Raw genomic sequence first — 21,844 nt, forward strand, 5'->3', positions numbered from 1 at the left:
CCGGTGCGATTCCTCTTGAAGGCTTTACAATTTAAAGAAGATCCCATTCAAGCAAGAAGCCAACAAACCAGAATCACTTTGATAAGCACTCATATATGATGCAGTTTGATTGCTAATGTATGGAAGGGACTGGAGTTAAAGAGAACTACAGATCATGTCCTTGATTTCTTAGAAGTTGATTGCTGTAGGCATGGCCTCACCAACAACTACGCACCATGAGAGCAATAAAGGGAAAAGATTAGCTTCTGGTGTGTACTCGGCTTTTAGCTCAGGTATTGCCTTCAGGAAGACTCCCCCGCCCTGAGAATCTGATTGATGGCCCCATCCTATCTTCTATTCTAGTGCCTTGAATTTGTGGCACTGTCTTGGGATTTAATTCCTTACCCACCACTCGCACTAGTATGTGAGTGTCCTGTGGTTAGATGCCAGGTGCCTCTGTACCTCATAAATACTCAGAAAACATGGAAAGAACATAGCAGTTTTGTTGGGGACAGAATACAGAATGGTGAAGTTATAGGCAGAACTTCTTGCCTAAGCATTTCCCTTATTTCCACTGACCGAATTAAAGGCCTGGACAAGGCAAAAAGAGAAACTGTAGAGTAGAGAAGGAACAAAAAGGGAATAATAGAGGAGGAGAATCATCACAGAAAAGATAAGAAAAAGAGAAAGGACTCAGTGGGATTTGGAATGACTGCCTTTATTAAACAGATACCATAGATTCTGGAAGATCCAGAATCGTGTGCTCTGCAGTTAGGATGAATGAACAGCCAATTATGATCAATGCCTTGGAGGCACATATTCCATGTCTTTCCAATTCTCAGGACAATGAACTGAAATCCAGATTTTCCTGAGCTAAAATGTGAATGGTCTGTGACCAGTTTAACTGTATGGCCAGATTTCTTCCCAAACCTGCCCTCCTGCTGACAGGGAGAAGCAACATATTATCAAAAAGGCCCCCAAAGGAAAGCAGTTGTGATTTTTGTTTTTTTTGTTTTTGTTTGTTCTACTTGCCTTCTGTCTTCTGCTGTAGGTTTCTCCACTAACCAGTGTCCAAAGGGAATTCCTGCTGTCTTCCTGAATAAGCCCATTGAGTCTGTAACTGAAACTTGTCCTTCCAGGCTTTCCTTTCTCCTCTGACATATGCCTCTGCTTACAGAATGTTTGTGAATGCTTTCATTTCCTTCTTTCACTGAGAAGGGGAAAAATGGAGAAAGTGGAGAGAAACATATCTTTTTAATATTCATCCATTCAACAAAATTGGTCAATTGCTGAGGGCTTGAGCAGAGAGGTAGTGTGGTGGAATGACGTAGGGGCTCTGGAATCAAACAGACCAGGATGTGAATTCTGGTTCTATCATTTACTGGCTGACTAAATTACTATTTGTATCTGCCAAGTCAGTCTCCCAGGGCCTCAGTTCCTTCCTCTGTAAAATAGGAAGAGTAGCTACCTGTGCTATTTGACCTTTTGGCCAATCCTGTGGGCATGGCTTGGTGGCTTTCTTCATCATTTGTCAAATGGCAGAGCTTTCTCCATTTGCAAGAGGGAGTGTGCTTGTCTGTCATTAAGAGCAATGTGTAATAAGACCTAGGATTTTCCAATCCCAAAATATATTTTAGGCAAGATGTATTAAACAATGTCTCAGATGGTCTCAGTCTTTATTGCTTACATCTGGTCATGAAATCTTATTGCCAGCTTGCTACCAGGAAATGTCTTTGTCATAGAATACAGTAAATCTGACTCTCAGGCCACCAAAGCAGAGAGAGAAGTTGTCATTTAATGTCATGGCTGTCATGCCTAAGTTATGTTCATGGTGGTGGATAGTAGATGAACCTTTTTGTCTGTTTCCTCTGAATCAAGAGAGGACCACAGGAGGAAGGGAATCATGTATCTCTTCCCTGACCTTTAAAACAGGTCAACATTCAGAGAGAAATATCACCATGGAAGAACTGAGAAACTCATACATATCATAGCTGATTGTTAATTACTGTTACCTTGAGACAAAAAAAAAAAAAAAAGCACAGGGGTGGGGGTTGGATTTTTCTGGGGGAAACAAACCATTGAGGTTTGCCTCTTAGTTTTGAATTTTTGGATTGCTGTTTTCTAAAAAGAATTTGGGAGCTTGGCAAGAAGAAGGGTGTCTCCTTGATCTTCGGCCTCTCAATTCCCTGTCAATATTAACTTGCAGGGTTGTTGTTGGGATTACTGTAACGGTTAAAATAACACATCTTTGGTGTATTATCCAAAAGATGATGTGCCCAACTGTAGTTACTATTAACCCAAGTCGCAGTACCTATGAATACTAAGCAAACCAGAGGCAGACCGCTCAGGCTGTCTATAGTTGATTATCTAGTTGGTTCTGAAGTTAACTTCAAACGTTTTGACATGGTGACCGACTGGAACACGGGGCTCAGGAGAAAGGGTCAGGACAGGTGATGAAGCGGAAAAATCAAAGGCGTTAACACCCAAATGATCTGCCTTTAAATCTTGTATTTCTCCTTCCTATGCTTACGCTAGTCCTTCTTCCTGAGTCCCAGCAAATTGGGGATAGCGATGCCTGTCGCTGGGGATGCCCTGAAGGTCAGAGATGGACGTGAGGCTGGAACTACGGGGCCTCGGAAGCTATTGTTTGGATTAGGGCGGGAGCCGCCCCTGGGACTTGTCGCCCGGAGGAATGCTGCCCAGGCTGGACGGTCGGGTAACGGGACAGCAGCTGGGGCTAGGGGCTCGGGCTGAGGCAGCCCCGGGTGGTCGGGTCGCGAGCCCAGGCGGAGGCCGAGGGCTCCCTGGGGCCTTGCGTTGGCAGCCTGAGCTGCCTCTGCACACGCCGGGGAGGATTAAAACCAGATGTGGCGGCGGGGAGGCGCGGAGACGCCAAGCTCCCGGAGCCTGGGGCCGGAGACCAACACGCCGCTCCAAACCTCGCCGTGACATTAAATGAAGGGGGAGAAAAGGATCTCAGGAGAGTTATATGGGCTGCGAGACGGAGCCCCTAAATGACAGCCAGGCGGGCCACTGATGCGAGCAGCTCGGCCGCGCGGGGGCGCTCAGTGGAGGGCGCGCAGCACCGGCGGCCAATGGCTGGCGGGGTCGCGGGCGGGGCCGAGGGGCGGGGCGGCCGCGGCGCTCCAGCGGCGGGGGCGGAGTCGCGCTGGGGAGGCGGGGCGCCCGGCAGCGGCGGCGGCGGCAGCGGCGGCCACAGCAGCCTTGGCGGCGGCCGCGGCAGGACTGGCAGCGCCAGCGGCGGGTGAGGGGCTTGCGGCTCGCGGCTTGTGGCGGCGGCGGCGCACGGGCTGCCTCGAGGTAGGGGCGCAGGGCGGCTGCGCGGAGGGGCGCGGGATGGAGGGGCGGTGCCGGTTTCTGGGCTCTGAGACGCTGGGGTCGCGGAAGATCCACCTGCTGGTAACGGAGCCGCCCGCGACGCGGCCCGACCCGGAGCTCGCGCGTCTCAGGCTGCTGCGGGGCCGGCTCCGGGCGCGGGCTGGGCCTCGGGGCGGGGCGCGGGCCGGGACGCTCTGGCCGCGCGGTCAGCCCCGCGCCACCGCTGCCTCTGCTACAGACCCTCGGTGCCGTGCTCTCTCCCGGTGGCCGGCAGGGCGCCTGGTGCGTTTCCCGGCGCGGCGGGGCTCGTTGACTTTGGGGCAAAGTGGAGGAAAGTGTGGGCTTGGGGGGTACTGGGGAGAAGGGAGAGTTGCCCGCGGGACCCGGCAGTCCCAGGGCCCACACCGGTCCCGGAGTCGGCGCCTTCGCCGGGCCGGGGGCAGGTGAGGCGGGGGCCAGGAGGTCCCGGGCACTGAGGCAAGGGCTGCTCCCGCCGTGGCGGAGGAGGCGTGCAGCTGTCGTACTGAATATTTCTACAAAGTGAAGATGCGGGGGTCCGGTATGAAAGAGTACCCCCATCCCCTCAGGCCCCAGTTCCCCCTGAAGGAGGAAGCTGCAAGTGGGACCCTTAGGTTGGGTCTGGGTGATTGCACAGAGTGTACCAGGTGACACCTCCAAGGCGTGTTTTATGAGCTGGCAGTCATACCACTTGCGCGCCCGCTTTTATTTCTCGAAGCGTGTGTTTCTCTGAAGCCCATTCATTGCTTACAATCCGAATTGCGAAATATAAGCAGACATAATGTATGTTTTTAATGCTTCCCATTATTTTGCTGTTGTGCTTTTGCCGTCGGACGAATTCTCATAAAAAATAATGACAACAACGTTCGTTGGAATTTAGAACCTAAATTTAGAATCAAATAATAATGCGTTTTTTGGTTTGGTCTTTCTGAATGTTAAAAAAATAGTTTTATTAACAGGTTATCATGGCAGAGGTTTCTTTAGCCCACACTTGTAAATCTGAAAACGCACTGGATGATGAAATTATGTAAGCTGTATTGATGAAAAATATTAATCATTTTATAAATTTAAAATAAATTAATTTTTCCATAATACTGTGTATAAAGTTATATAGGTTATAGTTATATAGAAGCATTATGGATTTCATGCTTCTGCCTTTCATTCCTCAGGCACCTCTGTCCTGTCTGTGGGATTATTAGGGAATATGCCAAGTGTTCAGCAAAGTGTTCTCAGCCATAAAACATAGTGAATATTTAAGAGAACACTTTAAAATACAGTTTCTTGAATCTAATAATAAAATACAGGACTGCAGCCCTTAAAGGGAAGTTAACTAAAACAGACTTTTCAGTTTGAGATCTAGAGTTGAAGTTCCATTCATCTTTGTCAGGGTGAAGAAGATATTAGTAATTTTAGCCACTTCCTTTTTTGTTTTTCAAGATTCAGATGTGTTAAGTAATAATCTCAGAGATTAAGGTGTTAGATTAACATTTTTGCAAATGTGGACATCGATAAAGAATAGGCGTCACTTTGTTTCTTGCCTTAGGCAGTTGGTCAATTCATAGGGCTCTTGGCTGTCCAGCCTGTGACTGCCTCTTCTGGTTGAAGACCGTGGAGATCATTAGTTTTGTTTTTGTGGAGTCTTCACTTACACTGTGCAGTTAAACTTCGTTGGTGTGGAAACTCTAATTAAAATGTATGACTACATTCCTACTGAGTAAAATGCTCTTACATTTCTCCTGCAGAATTTCAGGTCTTATTTGTTAGTAGAATTGATAAGTATCTTCTTCAAACCAGAGCTTAATAGCTTCCTGGATCAAATATTTAATATTCCATATATTTTTCATACGTTATTAATAGTATATCTGTAGTCTACTTTGATTTTAGAAGTCATTTACTTTTACTGTCTCTATGTATTTATACTGAGTTTTATCATATGGGCTTACTTTGTATTTAATAAAACTATTTAAAAATATCCTTTATTTTAGGAGTCTTTCTTTACTTCCCCATAATTATTAATTGGATGTTTAATAACCTGTATATTTTTAGATCTTTTACCAGGACAAAATCCTTCCTGAAGTAGGGGTAGGGCTAAGTATATAACAACAGAAAGTTATATGCATTTTTATATAATGTCACACCAGGATTATAATTCTACATTATATAATTCACTGAGTTATCATATCTCTTTTTATAATCAGAACTCATTGTGTGCTTACTGATATAAGATAATGCCACGAAGGTTTTAAATTCTAAACCATTAAATGTGGGTGTGTTTGACGTTCATTTGTCTTAACTATAGAAGGTGAATAACTTTGGTTTTAAAAAATACTGATAACTTGTGAGAATACCTTTGGAGTTCCTTGTTTTCAGATAGTAATAGGAAGCAAGAAAGTAGAGTTCAGTGCTTCTAGAATATTATACTATAGTGAGAGATCTACTGGCCAAGGAAAGTTAAAAGGCATGCTGGGTGTGTATGTGGGATGGGGGGAGGGGTGCTTAGCCAAAGGTTACAGGAAGTGAGAAATTCTTTTAAAGTTTCAGGTTTTAAATTTGGAAATTTCCTATGAAATTTTCATCTTTTTTCATAATAGATCAATATTTGTTATAGTATAGAAAATATTTTAAATTCACACAGTTAAAGATAATGCCTCAGGAAGGGTCTCTAGACTTTGAGTGTCCCCAGCCCTTCTCTTCATTCTTCCAAGCTGCTGGTCACCTAGTTTGAGAGGGAAAGGGTGGTAGGTCAGAGCTTGAACTTTGGAGTCCTACAAATTAGGGTTCTTTCTCTGAGTTCATTTCTCTTGTGTGTAAAATAGGGTTAGTAATGCCTGTCTCATTAAACCTGAAACAGTATAACCTTGTGTGTGTCAATTATACTTCAGTTAAAAAAATGCCTCCCTCATAGGGTTTTGTGAAGATTTAAAGCATATAATAGATGCATAGGAAACACTTGGTGAGTTGTAGTGTCTTATCATTGATACCATTAGTACTATGCTCTAGACCAGTGGAGATTTCTAGTAATGTTCAGTTTTACAAAGTAGCTCAGATGGTAGTTTCTGAATTGCCTACAAATGGCCACTTTAATCAGCCATACTTTCTTGCTGAGGAAATTGTCCCTTGGGCTTGTTCGGCATTTTTGGAGGTGCATTAACTCAACCCACTAGAGTATGCCTTAGTATATTTCCAAGTGCATCTTGTGGTCCCTTTGAGGCCACTGGGAATCAATGCACATCTTAGAGTGCCTGACATGCTCCCAAGGGAATGACACTGGCTGTGCGTAGATTAGACTAAACTAGTGGCTGGCTGCAGTGTTTTGTTTGTTTGTTTGTTTTTATTTTTACACAGTTAACTTTTATGGAGAACCTATTAAGTGCTGGGTGATATGCTTAAGTGCTTATAAGGACTTGATTTAATTTGATTTTCTCAACAGCTTTGTTAGATGGGTGGTGATCTCCAGATTTTCTGAGTTAAAACAATGCTAACTGATGGTCCTAGGTGATACAGTGCGCTGGTTGGTTGCTGCATTTTCTAAATGCCTGAGTATTCCCAATTTACACCTTAGGAGTAGGTTAGTTACTGGAAAAACTACACTTATTTCATGATTATGATAAATAGCAGTAATAACTATAACCTGTTATTTATAACATTATGTGTGTCCTAGAGGAGGAGCCAGGAGAGGCTTTTTTCTCACTTTATGGATGAAACTGCGAGGCCTAGATAAGTGCACACTGGAAGTCATATAAGTAATGATGTTGCTGTATCTAGAGCTCAGGTTTTTTTGATGTTTGCATATTGTAGTCTGTCATTTTTTCTTAATATTTTTAAAATGCTAACTATTACTTTGCAATAGGAAATCTAAGGAGAGCAACAGTTATGCTACTTAGAACTGTTGTGTGATCTTTGGAGTTATCAGCTTGGAATCTTTGGCTTACTATTTGTTTAACAAGTCTCATAACTTCCCCCTTTAAATAATGAACCATTACTTTTTTTTTTTAATTAAAAAAATTTAATGTTTATTCTTGAGAGAGAGCGAGCGAGAGCGAGCATGAATGGGGGAGGGGCAGAGAGAGAGAGAGGGAGACACAGAATGTAAAGCAGGCTCCAGGTTCCAGGCTGTTAGCACAGAGCCCGACCCAGGGCTTGAACTCAAGAACCACAAGATCATGACCTGAGCTGAAGTCAGATGCTTAACCAACTGAGCCACCCAGGCGCCCCGAACCATTACTTTCTTTCCTGGAGGACAAAAACCACATAATTCTAGTATATTAAATGAGTTGTTTAGATGTGAGGATAATCTTTGTAGGTAGAGTTTAGCCCAACCAAAAGTCTGTTTATAATGGTGAATAATAAATGAAGAAACTAATATTTTGCATTATTGAACAAGCTTTTCTTTCTTTTTTTTCCCTGAATAGGAAGAAAGAAGCCTGAGACATCAGCCTATGAAGACTGAAGACCATCCTGAATAGCAATTATGAATGGTGTTGCTGCTAGGCTTGTTCTGCAGAGCATCTGAAATGAACCTCTCTTATTGATTGTTTTTATTGGCCCAGAGCCAGGAGTACTGGATTCAGTTGACTTCACGATTAAAAGAAAACAGTTTTGGTTACCATCATAAACATATGAACCATTGTGATGGTGAAATGAGATGAGGCTCCGAAATGGAACTGTAGCTACTGTTTTAGCATTTATCACTTCGTTCCTTACTTTATCTTGGTATACCACGTGGCAAAATGGGAAAGGTAAGGAAAATATCTCCAAAAAAGTGCATGAAATGTAGTAGGCTTTTTGCTTTGTAGATGGTGCTTAAATGCTTAGGTTAAATACCCCAGCAATCTGTATGTTTTATGTTCTCTGCTGGTGGCCTGCTAGTTTATTTCTGACACAGCAATGAAACCATGTTCTTGGACAGAGGAGATGGAGAATTTCTAATTTGAATGGGGTTTGTTTTCGATTTCTTATAATTACACTTGGAGAAATGGATACTGATCAGTGGTTATATTATACATGACAGCCAAGTTGAATAATAAAGACTTTTGTTTTGGCATTTTATTTTTATTAAACATCATAAATGTTTAATAAGCTTCCTTGTACTGGATGTTGTATAAAGTACGTAAAAGGACACAATCAGTGCCTTCATGAAATTTACATGCTGATTATACTAATGATTTGGTGCTGTGTAGTTAATGATTTAAACTACATGTGTTGATAGATTGCTTTTTGGGCAAGAGAATTTATGAAGTGGGTGAGGATAAATTCTTATTCAAAAATTAGAAACAAGTTTTAAGTTTATTGTGTTCAGACTTTTGAACTGTGCTTTTAAGGAAGGATGTTTGTTCAGTGATATTCAGGGATAATGCCTTTGTTTTGTTTTTTTTTTATGTTTTTTTTTTTTTTTTTTGAGAGAGAGAGAGAGGATGCCTGAATGTGGGGGAGCATGAAAGGAAGAGGGGCAGAGAGAGGGGGACAGAGGATCCGAAGTGGGTCCTGCACTGACAGCAGGGAGCCCCAGCCTGATGTGGGACTTGAACTCACAACCTGCTAGCTGGATCATGACCTGAGCTGAAGTCGGAGGCTCAACTGAGTGAGCCACCCAGGCGCCTAGCCTTTCTTTGCTTTTTTGAAGAGAAAATATTTGGAGTAAATTCCCACCCACCTTTTTTACTTGTCTCCATTCCTCATGTTAATCTAAGGATTGTTGATGTCAAAGAAGGATGGAGGTATGTATTTGGTTTGCTAGAATCAAGTTAGAGTAGTCATCATCACCAGGTTCTTTGAGAGTCCTATTGCTGGCAGTATTTTATTAACTTGTGTGAGGATAACTGAAAAGGTGGATTCATTATTTAATTTTCCTCTGGTGTATATATAGATGTGTATATATACATGTGCATATATCTGTGTGAGTATGTATTATAAAGTAAACTGATTAAAGTGAAAAATATGATCTGTTCTTTGAGCAAGTATATTAGTTCCCTTTTCTGAGTTGGGCTGTAATTTTGAGAGGAACTATTGGGGGTAAAAATTGATGAAAAACTTGCTGAAGACCTTTATTCTTTGTGGACAAATATATACATTTTAGATGTCATTTTTTAATTGTATCATAAGAAGACATACTTAGGAAGAACTTTAACTAGTTAACTTAATCAAACTGTTAATTGTCCCAGACATGAACAAAACAGATTACTGGCCTTAAAAGTTTACTTATGAAATAAGAGAATTGACCATAGGAGAACATATGGATTTTTTTCTTATCAGGAAACTTATCTAGTCAGAGTTATAGTAATGGAGAAACTTGACTCTTCTTACTGTGTCTTATTTAAAGGATTAAAATTTTTGGAATCTCCATTTCATTCATCTTGTTTCTTAGGTAAAGGCATTGTAAACATTATTTTCTTTTTGTATTAAGTTGTCTTTGGAATAAAAAATTTAAAAATATAAAGATTCTTTCATCTGTGGTATTAGATACACACATAGTCTGTTGTCTTTGATTATCTTTCTTTGAACATCTCTGTAATCCTTCCATGCATACTCTTCTGCTCTGTTTTTCTTAGTGTTTTGTCCCTACTTTTTCAGGTGTCAATAGAGGACTCCTGTTATGGTTAGTAAAATCCTCTGTGTTTTAATGTTATCATTTATATAATAGTTTAGCTGCTGAACATTTGGATACTTTCTAGATCATTCTGGTGGTCAGATAGCCTGGATTTTCCAGAGCAGGCCTCATTCCAGATACTCGATTCTAGTTTATTCATAAACCATGTGCTCTGATTTTTATATTGAAAGCACAGTTTCCATTTTCACTGACTTTGCTGGGCTAGTAGTTTTTATTTTTCATTCATTGGTCCCTTTCATAGCTACCTATCCTGCCTAGCACTGTATTAAATGCTATGAATATGAAAAGAAATAAGAAACTTAACACCTCTAAACTCAGGGACTTAGGGGAAGATGCAGGTACACAAATATGATACCATCAATAGATTGAGATACAAGTAATAGAACAGTGCTGGGGAAGCATATTACATGTTATAAATGATTTCATTTAATCCTTATAATGACCCTGGGAAGAATTATACACCCTTTCAAAAGATGAGAAAACCAAGGCAGAGTGGTTAAGAAACCTGCCAAGGTCATACATTTAAGTGGAAGAGTGAAGTTTGAACTCAATCATGCTGATTCCAGAGATTATGCTCTTAGCTACTGGTCTGCTGCCCAGAAGAGCAGAGACAGAGGCTACTAATTCTTGAGTCATTTCACAGAGGAATAGTAAATATGAAGGTGATGCTGGGAAGAGTAGTAGACAGTGGGCATATCAGGTGGAGGGAGTTCTATGTGTAACCACAAAGTTCTAAAGTGGCATAAAGTATTTGTGTCTTGGAATTATGAAACACTCAGTTTGATTGGCACATAGGACTCCTCGACTGTCAAAGTTTAGTTGGTAAATGCAGTGCAGTTCCTATCATATTTTTTCATAGGTCTTCATTCAACACTTGGAAGAATACATGAGCTGGTCAATGGGATTGGTATAAATTTGGGAGGATGTTAGGCACTCAACCTGAGGAAAGATGGACTTTGGTCTGCAGGGTATGCAGAATTCCTACCTAAAAATGCGGCAGAATTCTAATTACATGGAATGGACGGGTTGGGAAAGTTGTAAGAAGAAGTTGTGAGAGTGGGACTAGAGTTATTACACATCCCACTTGTAGCTGGGGTTCTCCTAATGAACTTTCTCCTTTGGTCAGGAACAATCCAGAAATTGGGGAAGACCAAACAAGCAGTCTGTATCTCCATATATAACATTCATGTACATGTTTCTGCATGGACATATGTTTGTTGGTATTTGCCTAGGAGTGGAATTGCTGGATCATGTAATAATTCTATATATTTAATCATTTGAGGAGCTGCCAGACTGTTTTCCATAGCAGCTGGGCCATTATGCATTCCTTCCAATAGGGTGTGAGGGTCCCAATTTCTTCACATTCTTGACAACCCTTATTATCGGGCTTTTTTAAAAAAATATTTATTTATTTTGAGAGAGGGAGAGCGAGAGCATGATTGGTGGAGGGGCAGAGAGAGAATCCTAAGCAGGCTCCTTGCTGTCAGTACAGAGCCTGATGCTGGGCTCCATCTCACAAACCATGAGATCATGACCTCAGCCAAAATCAAGAGTCAGACGCTTAACTGACTGAGCCACCCAGGCGCCCCTATCTGGCTTTTTGATCTCATCCTAGCGGTAGGGAGATGGTATTTTATTGTGCTTTTGATTTGCATTTCTCTGATGACTAATGATGTCCAACATCTTTTAATATACTTTGAGCAATTTGTGTATATTCTTTGGAAGATTGTCAGTTCAGATCCTTTGCTTACATTAAAAAGGGGTAATTTATCTTTTTATTAATTTGTAAGAGTTCTTTGTATATTCTAGATACAATTTCCTTATCAGATATATGACTTGCAAATATTATCTCCCATTCCATGGGTTGTCTTTCACATTCTTGATGGTGTCCTGTGAAGCACAAGAGTTTTAAATTTTGATGAAGTTCAGTCTATTTTGTTGTTATTGTTCTTGCTTATGCTTCTGGTGTCATATCTGAAAATTCATTACCAAATCCAAGATCATGAAAATTCTGCTATTTTACTTGTTAGAGTCTTGACCTTTGATCCATTTTAAGTCAATTTTTGTGTGTGGTATGAAGTAAAGGTCCAACTTAATTCTTTTGCGCGTGGCTATCCAGTTGTCCTATCACGGTTTGTTTCAAAGGGTAGTTTTTCCCATTGAATGGTCTTGGTACTCTTATTGAAAAATCAGTTGATCATAGATGTATGGATTTATTTCTGAACTCTCAATTCTATTCCATTGATATTCCTTGTGCTAGTACTACACTATCTTGATCATTGTTGCATTGTAGTAAGTTCTGAAATTGGAAAGTGTAAGCCCTGCTAGTCTATATTTTTTCAGGATTTTTTTGGCTATTTTGGGTCCTTTGCAATTCCATGTGAATTTTAGCATCCACTTACCAGTTTGTATAAAGAAGTCAGCTGGGATTATGATAGGATTGCACTGAATTTATAGATCAGATTGGGTTGTATTACCATGTTAGCAATGTTAGTTAGGTCTTCCAGTCCATAAAGCATAAGATTTCATTTATTTAGGTCTTTAGTTTTTTTCAACAATTTTTGTGTATGATTCCACAGTGTAAGTTTTATGATTTTATTAAATTTATTCCTAGGTATTGTATACTTTCTGATAGCATTCTAGAGTTGTTTTGTTTTTTCTGAATGGAGTTTTCTTAATTTTACTTGTCAATTTTCATGTCAAGTGTATAGAAAAACGATTGATTTTTATATATTGGTCTTGTATCCTGCAACCTTGCTGAGCTTATTTATTCCTTAAAAAATTTTTTTTAATATTTATTTTTGAAAGAGAGAGCGCGCAAGTGGGGGAGGTGCAGAGAGAGAGGGAGACACAGAATCTGAAGCAGGCTCCAGGCTCTGAGCTGTCAGCACAGAGCCTGATGCGGGGCTCGAACCCATAAGCTGTGAGGTCATGACCTGAGCCGAAGTCAGGTGCTCAACCAACTGAGCCACCCAGGCACCCCTATTTATTAGTTATAATAATGGATTCCTTAGGAGTTTCTGTGTCCAAGATCATGCCATCTGTGAATAGAAATAATTTTCTTTCTTTCTTTCTAGTCTGGATGCCTTTTATTTCTTTGTGCTGTTTAATTGTCTGGCTAGAACCTCCATTTTAGTGTTAAATAGGAGTGGTGTAAGAGCTGACATCTGTGTCTTGATCTTACGGAGATTTGAGAAGTGTTCTCTTTTATTTGTGGAAGATAAGTATTCTTTGAACGTTTGGTGGAATAAGCACTGACGTCATGTGGGCTTGAGCTTTTTTTTGTGGGTAGTTTTGTGATGACTGATAGAATCTCACACATGTTACAGGTCTTTTCAGATTGTGTATTTCTTCTCTAGTCAATTTCTGTAGGTTGTATTGTTCTAGGAATTTGTCCATTTTGTTTAAGCTATTTAATTTGTTGGTGTACAGTTGTTCATAATATTTCTTTGTAATTCTTTCTACTTTTATAAGCTCAGTAGAAGTGCCCCTCTTTTATTTCTTTTTCTAATAGTTCTAGGTTTTTTTTCTTGGTCAAACTATATAAAAGTTTGTTGATTTTGTTGATCTTTTAAAGAACCAGCTTTTGGTTTCTTGATTTTCTCTACTTATTCTTTGTTTCATTACTTTCTCCTCTAATCTTGATCCTTTTCTTCTGCTTCTTTTAGGCTTAGTTTGCTCTTCTTTATTTAGTGCAGGTAAGACTTTTTAGAAGGCAAGATTATTGATTTGTGATCTTTTTTCTTTCATGATGTGGACATTTATAGCTATAAATTTCCTTCTAAGGACTGTTTTAGTTGCATCCTATAAGTTTTGGTATGTTATGTCTTGCTTTTAATTCATTTCAAAGTAATTTCTGATTTCTTTTTAAATTTTTTTTCTTTCACCAGTTGGTTGTTGAGGAGAGTCTAGTTTAATTTTCTCATATTTGTAAGTGTCCCAGATTTTTCTGTTATTGGTGCCTAATTCCATTCCACTGTGGTCAGAAGACATGCTTTATATTATTTCTATCCTTTTAAATTTATTTAGGTTTTTAAAAATGACCTAGCATATGGTCTATCCTCTAGAATGTTCCATGTGCACTTGAAACTGTATATTCTGTTGTTGTAGCATAGAATGTTCTGTAGATGTCGGTCAGGTCCAGCTGTTGTATAGTGCTATTCAAGCATTCTGTTTCCTTGTTGACCTCCCATCTAGTTCTATCCATTATTGAAAGTAGAGTATTGAAGTCACCAACTATTGTAGAATTATCTATTTCTCTCTTCATTTCTGTTAGTTTTTGCTGCATGTATTTTGGTGTTCTGTTATCGGGTGCATATATTTTTTATTTTACTTTTAAATAAATTTTTTTAAGTTTATTTATTTTGAGAGAGAGAGAGAGAGAGAGAGATAGCATGGGCAGGGGAGGGGCAGAGAGAGAGGGAGACACAGAATTGTAAATAGGCTCCAGGCTGCAAGCTGTCAACACAGTCTGATGCAAGGCTGGAGCCCATGAACTGTGAGATCATGCCAAGTGAGCCACTTAGGCGCCTCTTATTTTCAAATATTTATATTAGTTTTATTTTATATTATTTACTTATTATTATGTATTCCCACTTTATCTCTAGGAACATTTTTGTTTTAAAGTCTGCTTTGTCTGATATCACTATGGCCACTCCAGCTTTTCTGTGGTTTCTGCTTGTGTGTTTTGCCTTATTACATTCTTGTACTTTAAACTATTTGTGTCTTTAAATCTACAGTTTGTCTCCTGTAAACAATATATAATTGGATCATGATGTTCTGGATCTAGTCTGACAATGTCTACCTTTTGTTTTAGGTTTTTTTAATGAGTCTTTTTTTTTTATGTTTATTTATTTATTTTAGAGAGAGCATGAGCAGGGGAGGGGCAAAGAGGGGGAATCCCAAGCAGGCTGCATGCTCTGCGCTGAGCCCTACATGGGCTCCATCCCATGATCCTGGGATCATGACCTGAGCTGATATCAAGAGTTAGATGTTTAACTGACTGAGCCATCCAGGTGCCCCTACCTTTTGATTGGGCTGTTTATCCATCCGTGTTTACTGTTATTGATATAGTTTGATTTATATCTGCCATCGTTTTGCTTTTTCCTTTTGTTTTTTTAAAAAATTTATTATTTTTAAGAGAGAGAGAGACAGAGAGAGTGAGTGAGCACGAGTGGGGGAGGGGCAGAGAGAGGGAGATACAGAATCCGAAGCAGGCTCCAGGCTCCAAGCTGTCAGCATAGAGCCTGACATTGGGCTTTAACTCACAAACCATGAGATGATGATCTGTGAGGAGGTCGGATGCTTAACTAAGTCATCCAGGCACCTCTGCCATTATTTTGTTTTTCATATGTCTCACATATTTTTAGTTCCTCTTTTTCTTCTTTACTTTTTTTGCATTGATTGAATGTTTTGTAATGTAGCATTTTAATTTCATTAATGACTTTTTTCATTCTATTTTGAGTAAAATTTAGTGGTTGTTCTAGGGTTCATCATATACAGTCTCAAGAGAAACTGTCTCAGATTTATACTAACTTAATTCCAGTAATATATAGAAATGTTACTCCTATATATGGCTCTTTTACCCCCCCTTTTGTGTTGTTATTGTTGTACACTTCACATCTGTCAATATTATAAACCCAACAATACAGTATTATTATTTTACCATCTGTTATTTTCTTAGCACATTACAGCTTTATTCTCACTTACCTCCTTTGTTCTGTTATTGGCAAGTATATTACATTTCCATGTGTCATAGACTCAGCAATATGTTATATGCATATCATTTTATACTATTTTTATTTTATTTTTTTATATATTTTTAAAAGTTTATTGATTTATTTTGAGAGTGAGAGGGTGTGAGCAGGGGAGGGGCAGATAGAGAGGGAGAGAGAATCCCAAACAAGCTCCATGCTGTCAGCACGGAGCCTGACGCAGGGCTCTATCTCAAGATCTGTGAGATCATGACCTGAGCCAAAATCAAGAGTCACACGCTTAATTAACTGACTGAGCCACCCAGGCTCCCCGATATACTATTTCTTTTTATTTTTTTTTATTTATTTTAATGTTAATTCATTTTTTGAGAGAGAGAGTTCAAGTGGGAGAGGGGCAGAGAGAGAGGGAGACAGAATCTGAACCAGGCTTCAGGCTCTAAGCTGTCAGCACAGAGCCCAATGTGGGACTTGAACTCATGAACCATAGGATCATGACCTGAGCCTAAGTGGGACATTTAGCCAACTCAGCCACCCAGGCACCCCTACTATTTCTTTTTTAACTCATTTAAGAGAAAGAAAAAAATATGCCTTAACAGTGTCTATTAAAACTATGTAATCACTGGTGCTCTTCGTGTGGATTTAAATTACTGTCTAGGAGTACTTGCTTTCAGCTTAATGAATTCCTTTAGTATTTCTTGTAAGGCAGGTCTGCTAGCAATGAATGTTTTCAATTTTTGTTTCTCTTGGAATATGTGTATTTTACCTCCATTTTTTATTTTTAGTTTTTATTAAATTTTTTAAAATGTTTATTTTTGAGAGAGAGTGAGAGAGACAGAGTGCAAGCAGGGGAGGGGCAGAGAGAGAGGGAAACTCAGAATTTGGGGCAGCCTCCAGGCTCTGGGCTGTCAGCGCAGAGCCCGATGCAGGGCTCAGACCCAGCAACTGTGAGATCATGACCTGAGCCAACGTCGGACACTTAACTGGCTGAGCCACCCAGGTGCCCCTTACTGTCATTTTTTTTATATAAAACTCTGCTGGACTTAGCAGTCCTGGTTGACAAGGTTTTTGTTTTGTTTTGAAGTGCTTTGTGTTATCCCACTGCCTTTAGCCTCCAGTATTTCTTCTGAAAAGTTAGCTGTTAATCTCCTTGGGGTTCCTTTATCAGTGATGTATTATTTTTCCTTTGTGGTTTTTAAGATTGTCTTGTGTTTGACTTTTATCAGTTTTACCATGATGTGTCTTTGGGTCTTGTTTCCTAGATGAGTAGATTACTGTTTTTCAATAACTTTGGGAGATATTCAGTCATTTTCTTTGAATATATATGTATTTTTTACCTTCTCTCCTCTCTCCTGGTATTCCCAGTACCTTTATGATGGTATTCTTAATGGTATTCCAAATTTCTCTGAGGTTATTCATTTTTCTTCATCCTTTTTGCTCTTTCTTCAGTTTACATAATCTCTACTGATCTGTCTTCAAGTTGGCTGATTCTTTCTTTTGCCAGTTCACATCTACTTATGAGGCCTCTAGTGAATTTTTTTATTTGTGTTATTGTACTTTTCAACCTCAGAGTTTGCATTTGGTTCTTTCTTAAAATTTCTGTTTCTTTATTGATACTCTATTTGATGCAACATGGTCCTACCTTCCCTGTTTAGTGAAGTTTTCTTTTAGTTCCGTGGACATATTTATGATGGCTGCTTTGAAATATTTACCTGTTAAATCCTACATTGAGTCATACTGACAGGGAATGTCTTATGCTGCCTGCTTTTTTTTCTGGTGTATGGGTCATATTTATGTATTTCTTTGCATGTCTCATAATTTTTTGTTGTAAACTGGACATCTTGGGTAATGTAGCAACACTGGATACTCTCCCACGTGTACCCCTAGGGCTTGTTATCATTTGCTTGTTTATTTGCTTATTTATTTGTTTAGTTACTGACTGGATTATTTTAGTGTATCTTCCCTCTTGCCCCCACGAGGTTGAGTCTGTGTGTTGTTTCTCAGGGAGACACAGTTTTGGGTATGCCACAGTCTTCCTGAGATGACTGTTATTACTGGTAGGATTCTCTTCCACTCTTTCAGTGACCACCACACTAATTGCTGGCTGATTGTTCTGCTGTTTACAGTAGTGCACTGGAGCATAAATTCTGCTACAAACTAATCTAATCAAATTGTGGTTCCTTTAAAGAAATGCTTCTGAGTTCAGTGATTTTTCTATTTGTCGTGACCACAGGAATGCTCCTCCTAGCTATCCCTTTCCCTAGTTCTTTCTTGCAAACTAGCCGCCAATGCCTACAGTCTAGGTTCCATCTTCTTAAGATCCACAATTTTCCCAGTTCCCTTCACCACAACCTTTGCTGTTTTTGAGACAGCTCTTAGTTTAAACTCCTCAGCTCTCTATTGCAAATGAAGGTAGTTCCTTTGGGAGGAGATTAGGAGCCATCTATTTTGTGGCCCGCTTTTCCACGAGGCAGGATTTCTGAGCCAGGGCTCTGGAGGTGGGGGTGAGGACAATGACAAGTTTCTCTCTGAGTGGTACCCCCACTCTAAGAGCTGAGCGCTGGGTGAGGGGAGGGACCCAGCAGCCTGAGGATGTCTCCTGGCATGGAACCACTGCCTCACTAGCAGTGGAATGGCTTTAGGGGCCCCAGTATTCTCAGTATGCTGCATCCAAGATAGAGACTTGGGTGCATGATAAGATTAGATGTCCTATCCTGTTAGGTGTAAAACTATAGAGGCTAAATAAAGCATTTTATTTAAAACTATGAGTCTTACTTGCAAATAAAAGCAGTAAATAAAATTTTTTAGATTTTTTAAGTGTTTCTTTACAAAATAAGAAAGCTCATTTTAAACAGGGTATAAGGGAAATTAATAGAAAATCTAGGATTTGGAGTGCACTGTCATAGTTTTGGCTCATCAAAATTGTATAATCGTGTTTGTTGAGTGCCTTCTGTTTGTCAGGCACTATTAGAGGTTTGGGTTATATTACTGAACATATCAGAGAAAAATCCCTGCTTTAGTGTGTGTGTGGGGGGGGGTGGGGATAAAAGGAGATAGCTAAAAAACAATAAATAAACAGTAAACTGATGAATAATAACTTAAAAAAATTTTTTTTAACGTTTATTTTATTTTTGAGACAGAGAGAGACAGAGCATGAACGGGGGAGGGGCAGAGAGAGAGGGAGACACAGAATCGGAAGCAGGCTCCAGGCTCTGAGCCATCAGCCCAGAGCCCGACGCGGGGCTCGAACTCACGGACCGTGAGATCGTGACCTGAACCGAAGTCAGACACTTAACCGACTGAGCCACCCAGGCGCCCCAATAATAACTGTTTTTTAAGCTTTTTATTTTGAAATAATTTTAGATTTACAATAAATCTGAAAAATAGTATGCAGAATTCCTTTATACCTCCTAATATGAACAACCTACATTACCACAGAGTATAATGTTCTAAACCCCAAATTGACTTTGATATAGTAGTATTACATCTGCAAACCTTATTGGAAGTTCACCAGTTGTTACTCTAATGCCCTTCTATCCTAGGATCCAGTCCAGGATCCCACATTGTATTCAGTTGTCATGTTTTCTAGTCTCCTCCTTGATGGGAAGTTACCTTAGTCTTTTCTTTTATGTTCTTGGCACTTTTGAAGCCCTGGCTAGTTATTTTTAAAAATATCCCTTAATTTGAATTTGTCTGATTATTTCTCATGATTAGATTGAGGTAATGCATTTTTGGCAAGAATATCACAGAAGTGCCATTGTATCCTTCATAGTTAATCATATCACAAGGTACATGATGCTGAAATGTCTTAACCACTGGTTATGTTAACTCTGATCACTTGGTTAAACTGGTGTCTGCCTGGCTTTTCCACTGTAAAGTTACTGTTTTTTGTTTTTTTTTTCCTTTGTAATTAATAAGCATTTGGTGGAGGCTTCTTTAAAACTAAGCAGATATCCTGTTTCTCATCATACTTTTGCCCACAAATTTTAACATCCATTGATTATTTTTGTCTGCAATAATTATTACTGTGGTGTTTGCCAAATGTGATTTTCCATGTCTGTCATTTCTTCTATATTTAGTAATTGGAACTCTGCTGAAAGGAAGAGGTGTCACTTCTCCATCATTTCTTCTTTCTTGTGTCTTGATATGAGTATGGACTCATGGATATTTATTGTGTTTTGTGGGCTATAATACATTATTATCATTAATTATTTTGGTGTTTAAATTGTTGCAGAGGTGGCCATTGGGAGCTTCAAGTTGGCTTCTGTGCCTTCAACATGCCCCTCCTGTTTTTTCCAAATTTATTGAGGTGAAATTCACATAACATAAAATATAAAGTATATTAAAATGAACACTTCATTGGCATTTAGTGCAGTCACAATGTTGTGCAACCAGCACTTCTATCTAGTTCTTATTCATTTTTTGAGTAATTTTTGATTCTCTGGTGCTATAAGATACTCCAGGTTTATCTTGTATTTTCTCTGCCCCAGCCCTGGAAGTAGTCATTTCTTCAAGGAGGACCCTCTAGTTCCTTTAAAGAATGGACTCTTGGTGTGCTCATTCCTACTATGGTGTCACCACTTATACCCTAAGTAGACAGTGCAAGAAAGTATATGTATGTCTACACATATATTAAAAACAACAACAACACATGAGTTCATACTAATCCTTCTGATTTTAATCCAGTACAATGGTGTTCATTCTGGTTTCTACATTTCTTTTTTTGTAACTTGTCTCCAACAGTAAAAAAAAGAAAAAAAAGGCTGTTAGTATCCCAATATATTTACTTATTTGCTCAATTGCAGTATATAAAGATAGTAGTTTCAGAATTTCTAACCGATATCCAAGTGAAAAATAAATCTGTTGGGGTACCATATCTTCATATAGGACTTTTTGTCTTATAAGTATAGAGTGAAATGCTGTTTTCCAAAGTTACCTAGCTTATTTCTTAGCCACTTTCTTTTCAGTGTGGTTATGCCATTCATTTATAATGCACATGATTTCATTTATTACTGCTTATATTGTATTTTGGGTACCACTCCTGTTTATTTGCAGTCATTTACATTTTGGATATGTGAAACATCGTGGTTCTGACACTCAACCGTAAAAAAAGATCACCTAAGAGAAATGCCACTCGTCATTCCTTCTACTCCATTTCCCTTCCTTCTACCCAGTTCCATCTATCCCTTGAAGGTATTCAGTCTCATTTTGTTTTAACCTTTCTGTATTTCTTGTTGCACAAATTGAGCAGGTACATGAATATTTCCTCGTATCCTTTTCTTTCTTGCGTTATGGGAAGCGTACTATAGATACCCTTCTGTGCTTTGCTCTTCCCACTTGAGCAACATGCCCTGGAGATTATTCCATAACAGTTCATGAAGATTGTCCTCATTCTTTTTTTGTTTTTGTTTTTTGCTTTTTTAAAAAGTTTGTTTATTTGTTGTTGTTTTTTTTTCACAACTTTATAATACTCCATTGTGTGGATGTACCATAACCATAATTTATCCAACCACTCTCCTCTTCAGGGGCATTTAGGTTTTTACTGCATTCATTTAGTATTTTAAGTGAATGTTTTCAGTATTCCTGAAAGTGAATTACTGAAGTGAATTCCTTCAGTAAAGGAAATCTAGTTTATAGATTTTTTTTAAATCTTAAGTTTAATTTTAGCTTTAATTTTTTTATCCAAACCATGAGAAATCAAGAACTTAATTTTTTGGAAGAAAACTGTAGTTGCCATCTGTGATATAAACATGAAGGTCTAGAGGTAGATTGATTTGTTTACCATTTAGATTTGAATAACTTATTCAGGAAAAGTATATTTTGTTTGCCTACTAAAGTTAATATTTAGTTTCAAAACCTAAAGATAAAAGGTAGGCCAATATTTAAGAAGCTTTATTCTATACCTTTCTGACAAGAAGCTATAAAGTAACTTAGAACAAATGCAATCAGTATTCTTATTTTTCCAATTTAAAAAGTAATAAATATTCACATGCCAGGTTTTTTACCTTCTCACAGTTGAGGCGATATGATAAAATTTTCTAGCCAAGGGGACACTGAGTTGGTATGTGTATTGATCTTCATTTCAACAGGTTTCGATACTTACTGTCTTCAGAGAAATTTTATTAAAGTAAATGTTTTAATTGAAGTGTAACATACATATAAAGAGTGCATAATTGAAGGAATATTGCTC

The 21,844-nt window shown here is 39.0% G+C and overlaps 1 protein-coding gene across 5 annotated transcripts in view; it reads left to right on the plus strand.

The window, feature by feature from the left end:
- The first annotated feature begins 3,206 nt into the window (after window positions 1-3,206).
- The window catches only part of MGAT4A (alpha-1,3-mannosyl-glycoprotein 4-beta-N-acetylglucosaminyltransferase A), a 121,846-nt gene continuing 103,208 nt past the window's right edge, over window positions 3,207-21,844 (plus strand). For all 5 annotated transcript variants that reach the window (XR_006960338.1, XM_047069583.1, XM_047069584.1 and 2 more), the window contains exons 1-2: window positions 3,207-3,300; window positions 7,749-8,075. Coding sequence is in view for 4 of the 5 variants with exons in the window: in XM_047069583.1 (XP_046925539.1) it covers window positions 7,982-8,075 (94 nt within the window). In the remaining variant the exon portion in view is untranslated. The remainder of the gene's footprint in view (window positions 3,301-7,748; window positions 8,076-21,844) is intronic.

This window comes from Lynx rufus, unplaced genomic scaffold (assembly GCF_022079265.1).
Source record: "Lynx rufus isolate CCGP_SWC_20201006 ecotype Redwood Valley unplaced genomic scaffold, mLynRuf1.p SCAF_8, whole genome shotgun sequence".
In the NCBI taxonomy this organism is placed as follows: Eukaryota; Metazoa; Chordata; class Mammalia; order Carnivora; family Felidae; genus Lynx; species Lynx rufus.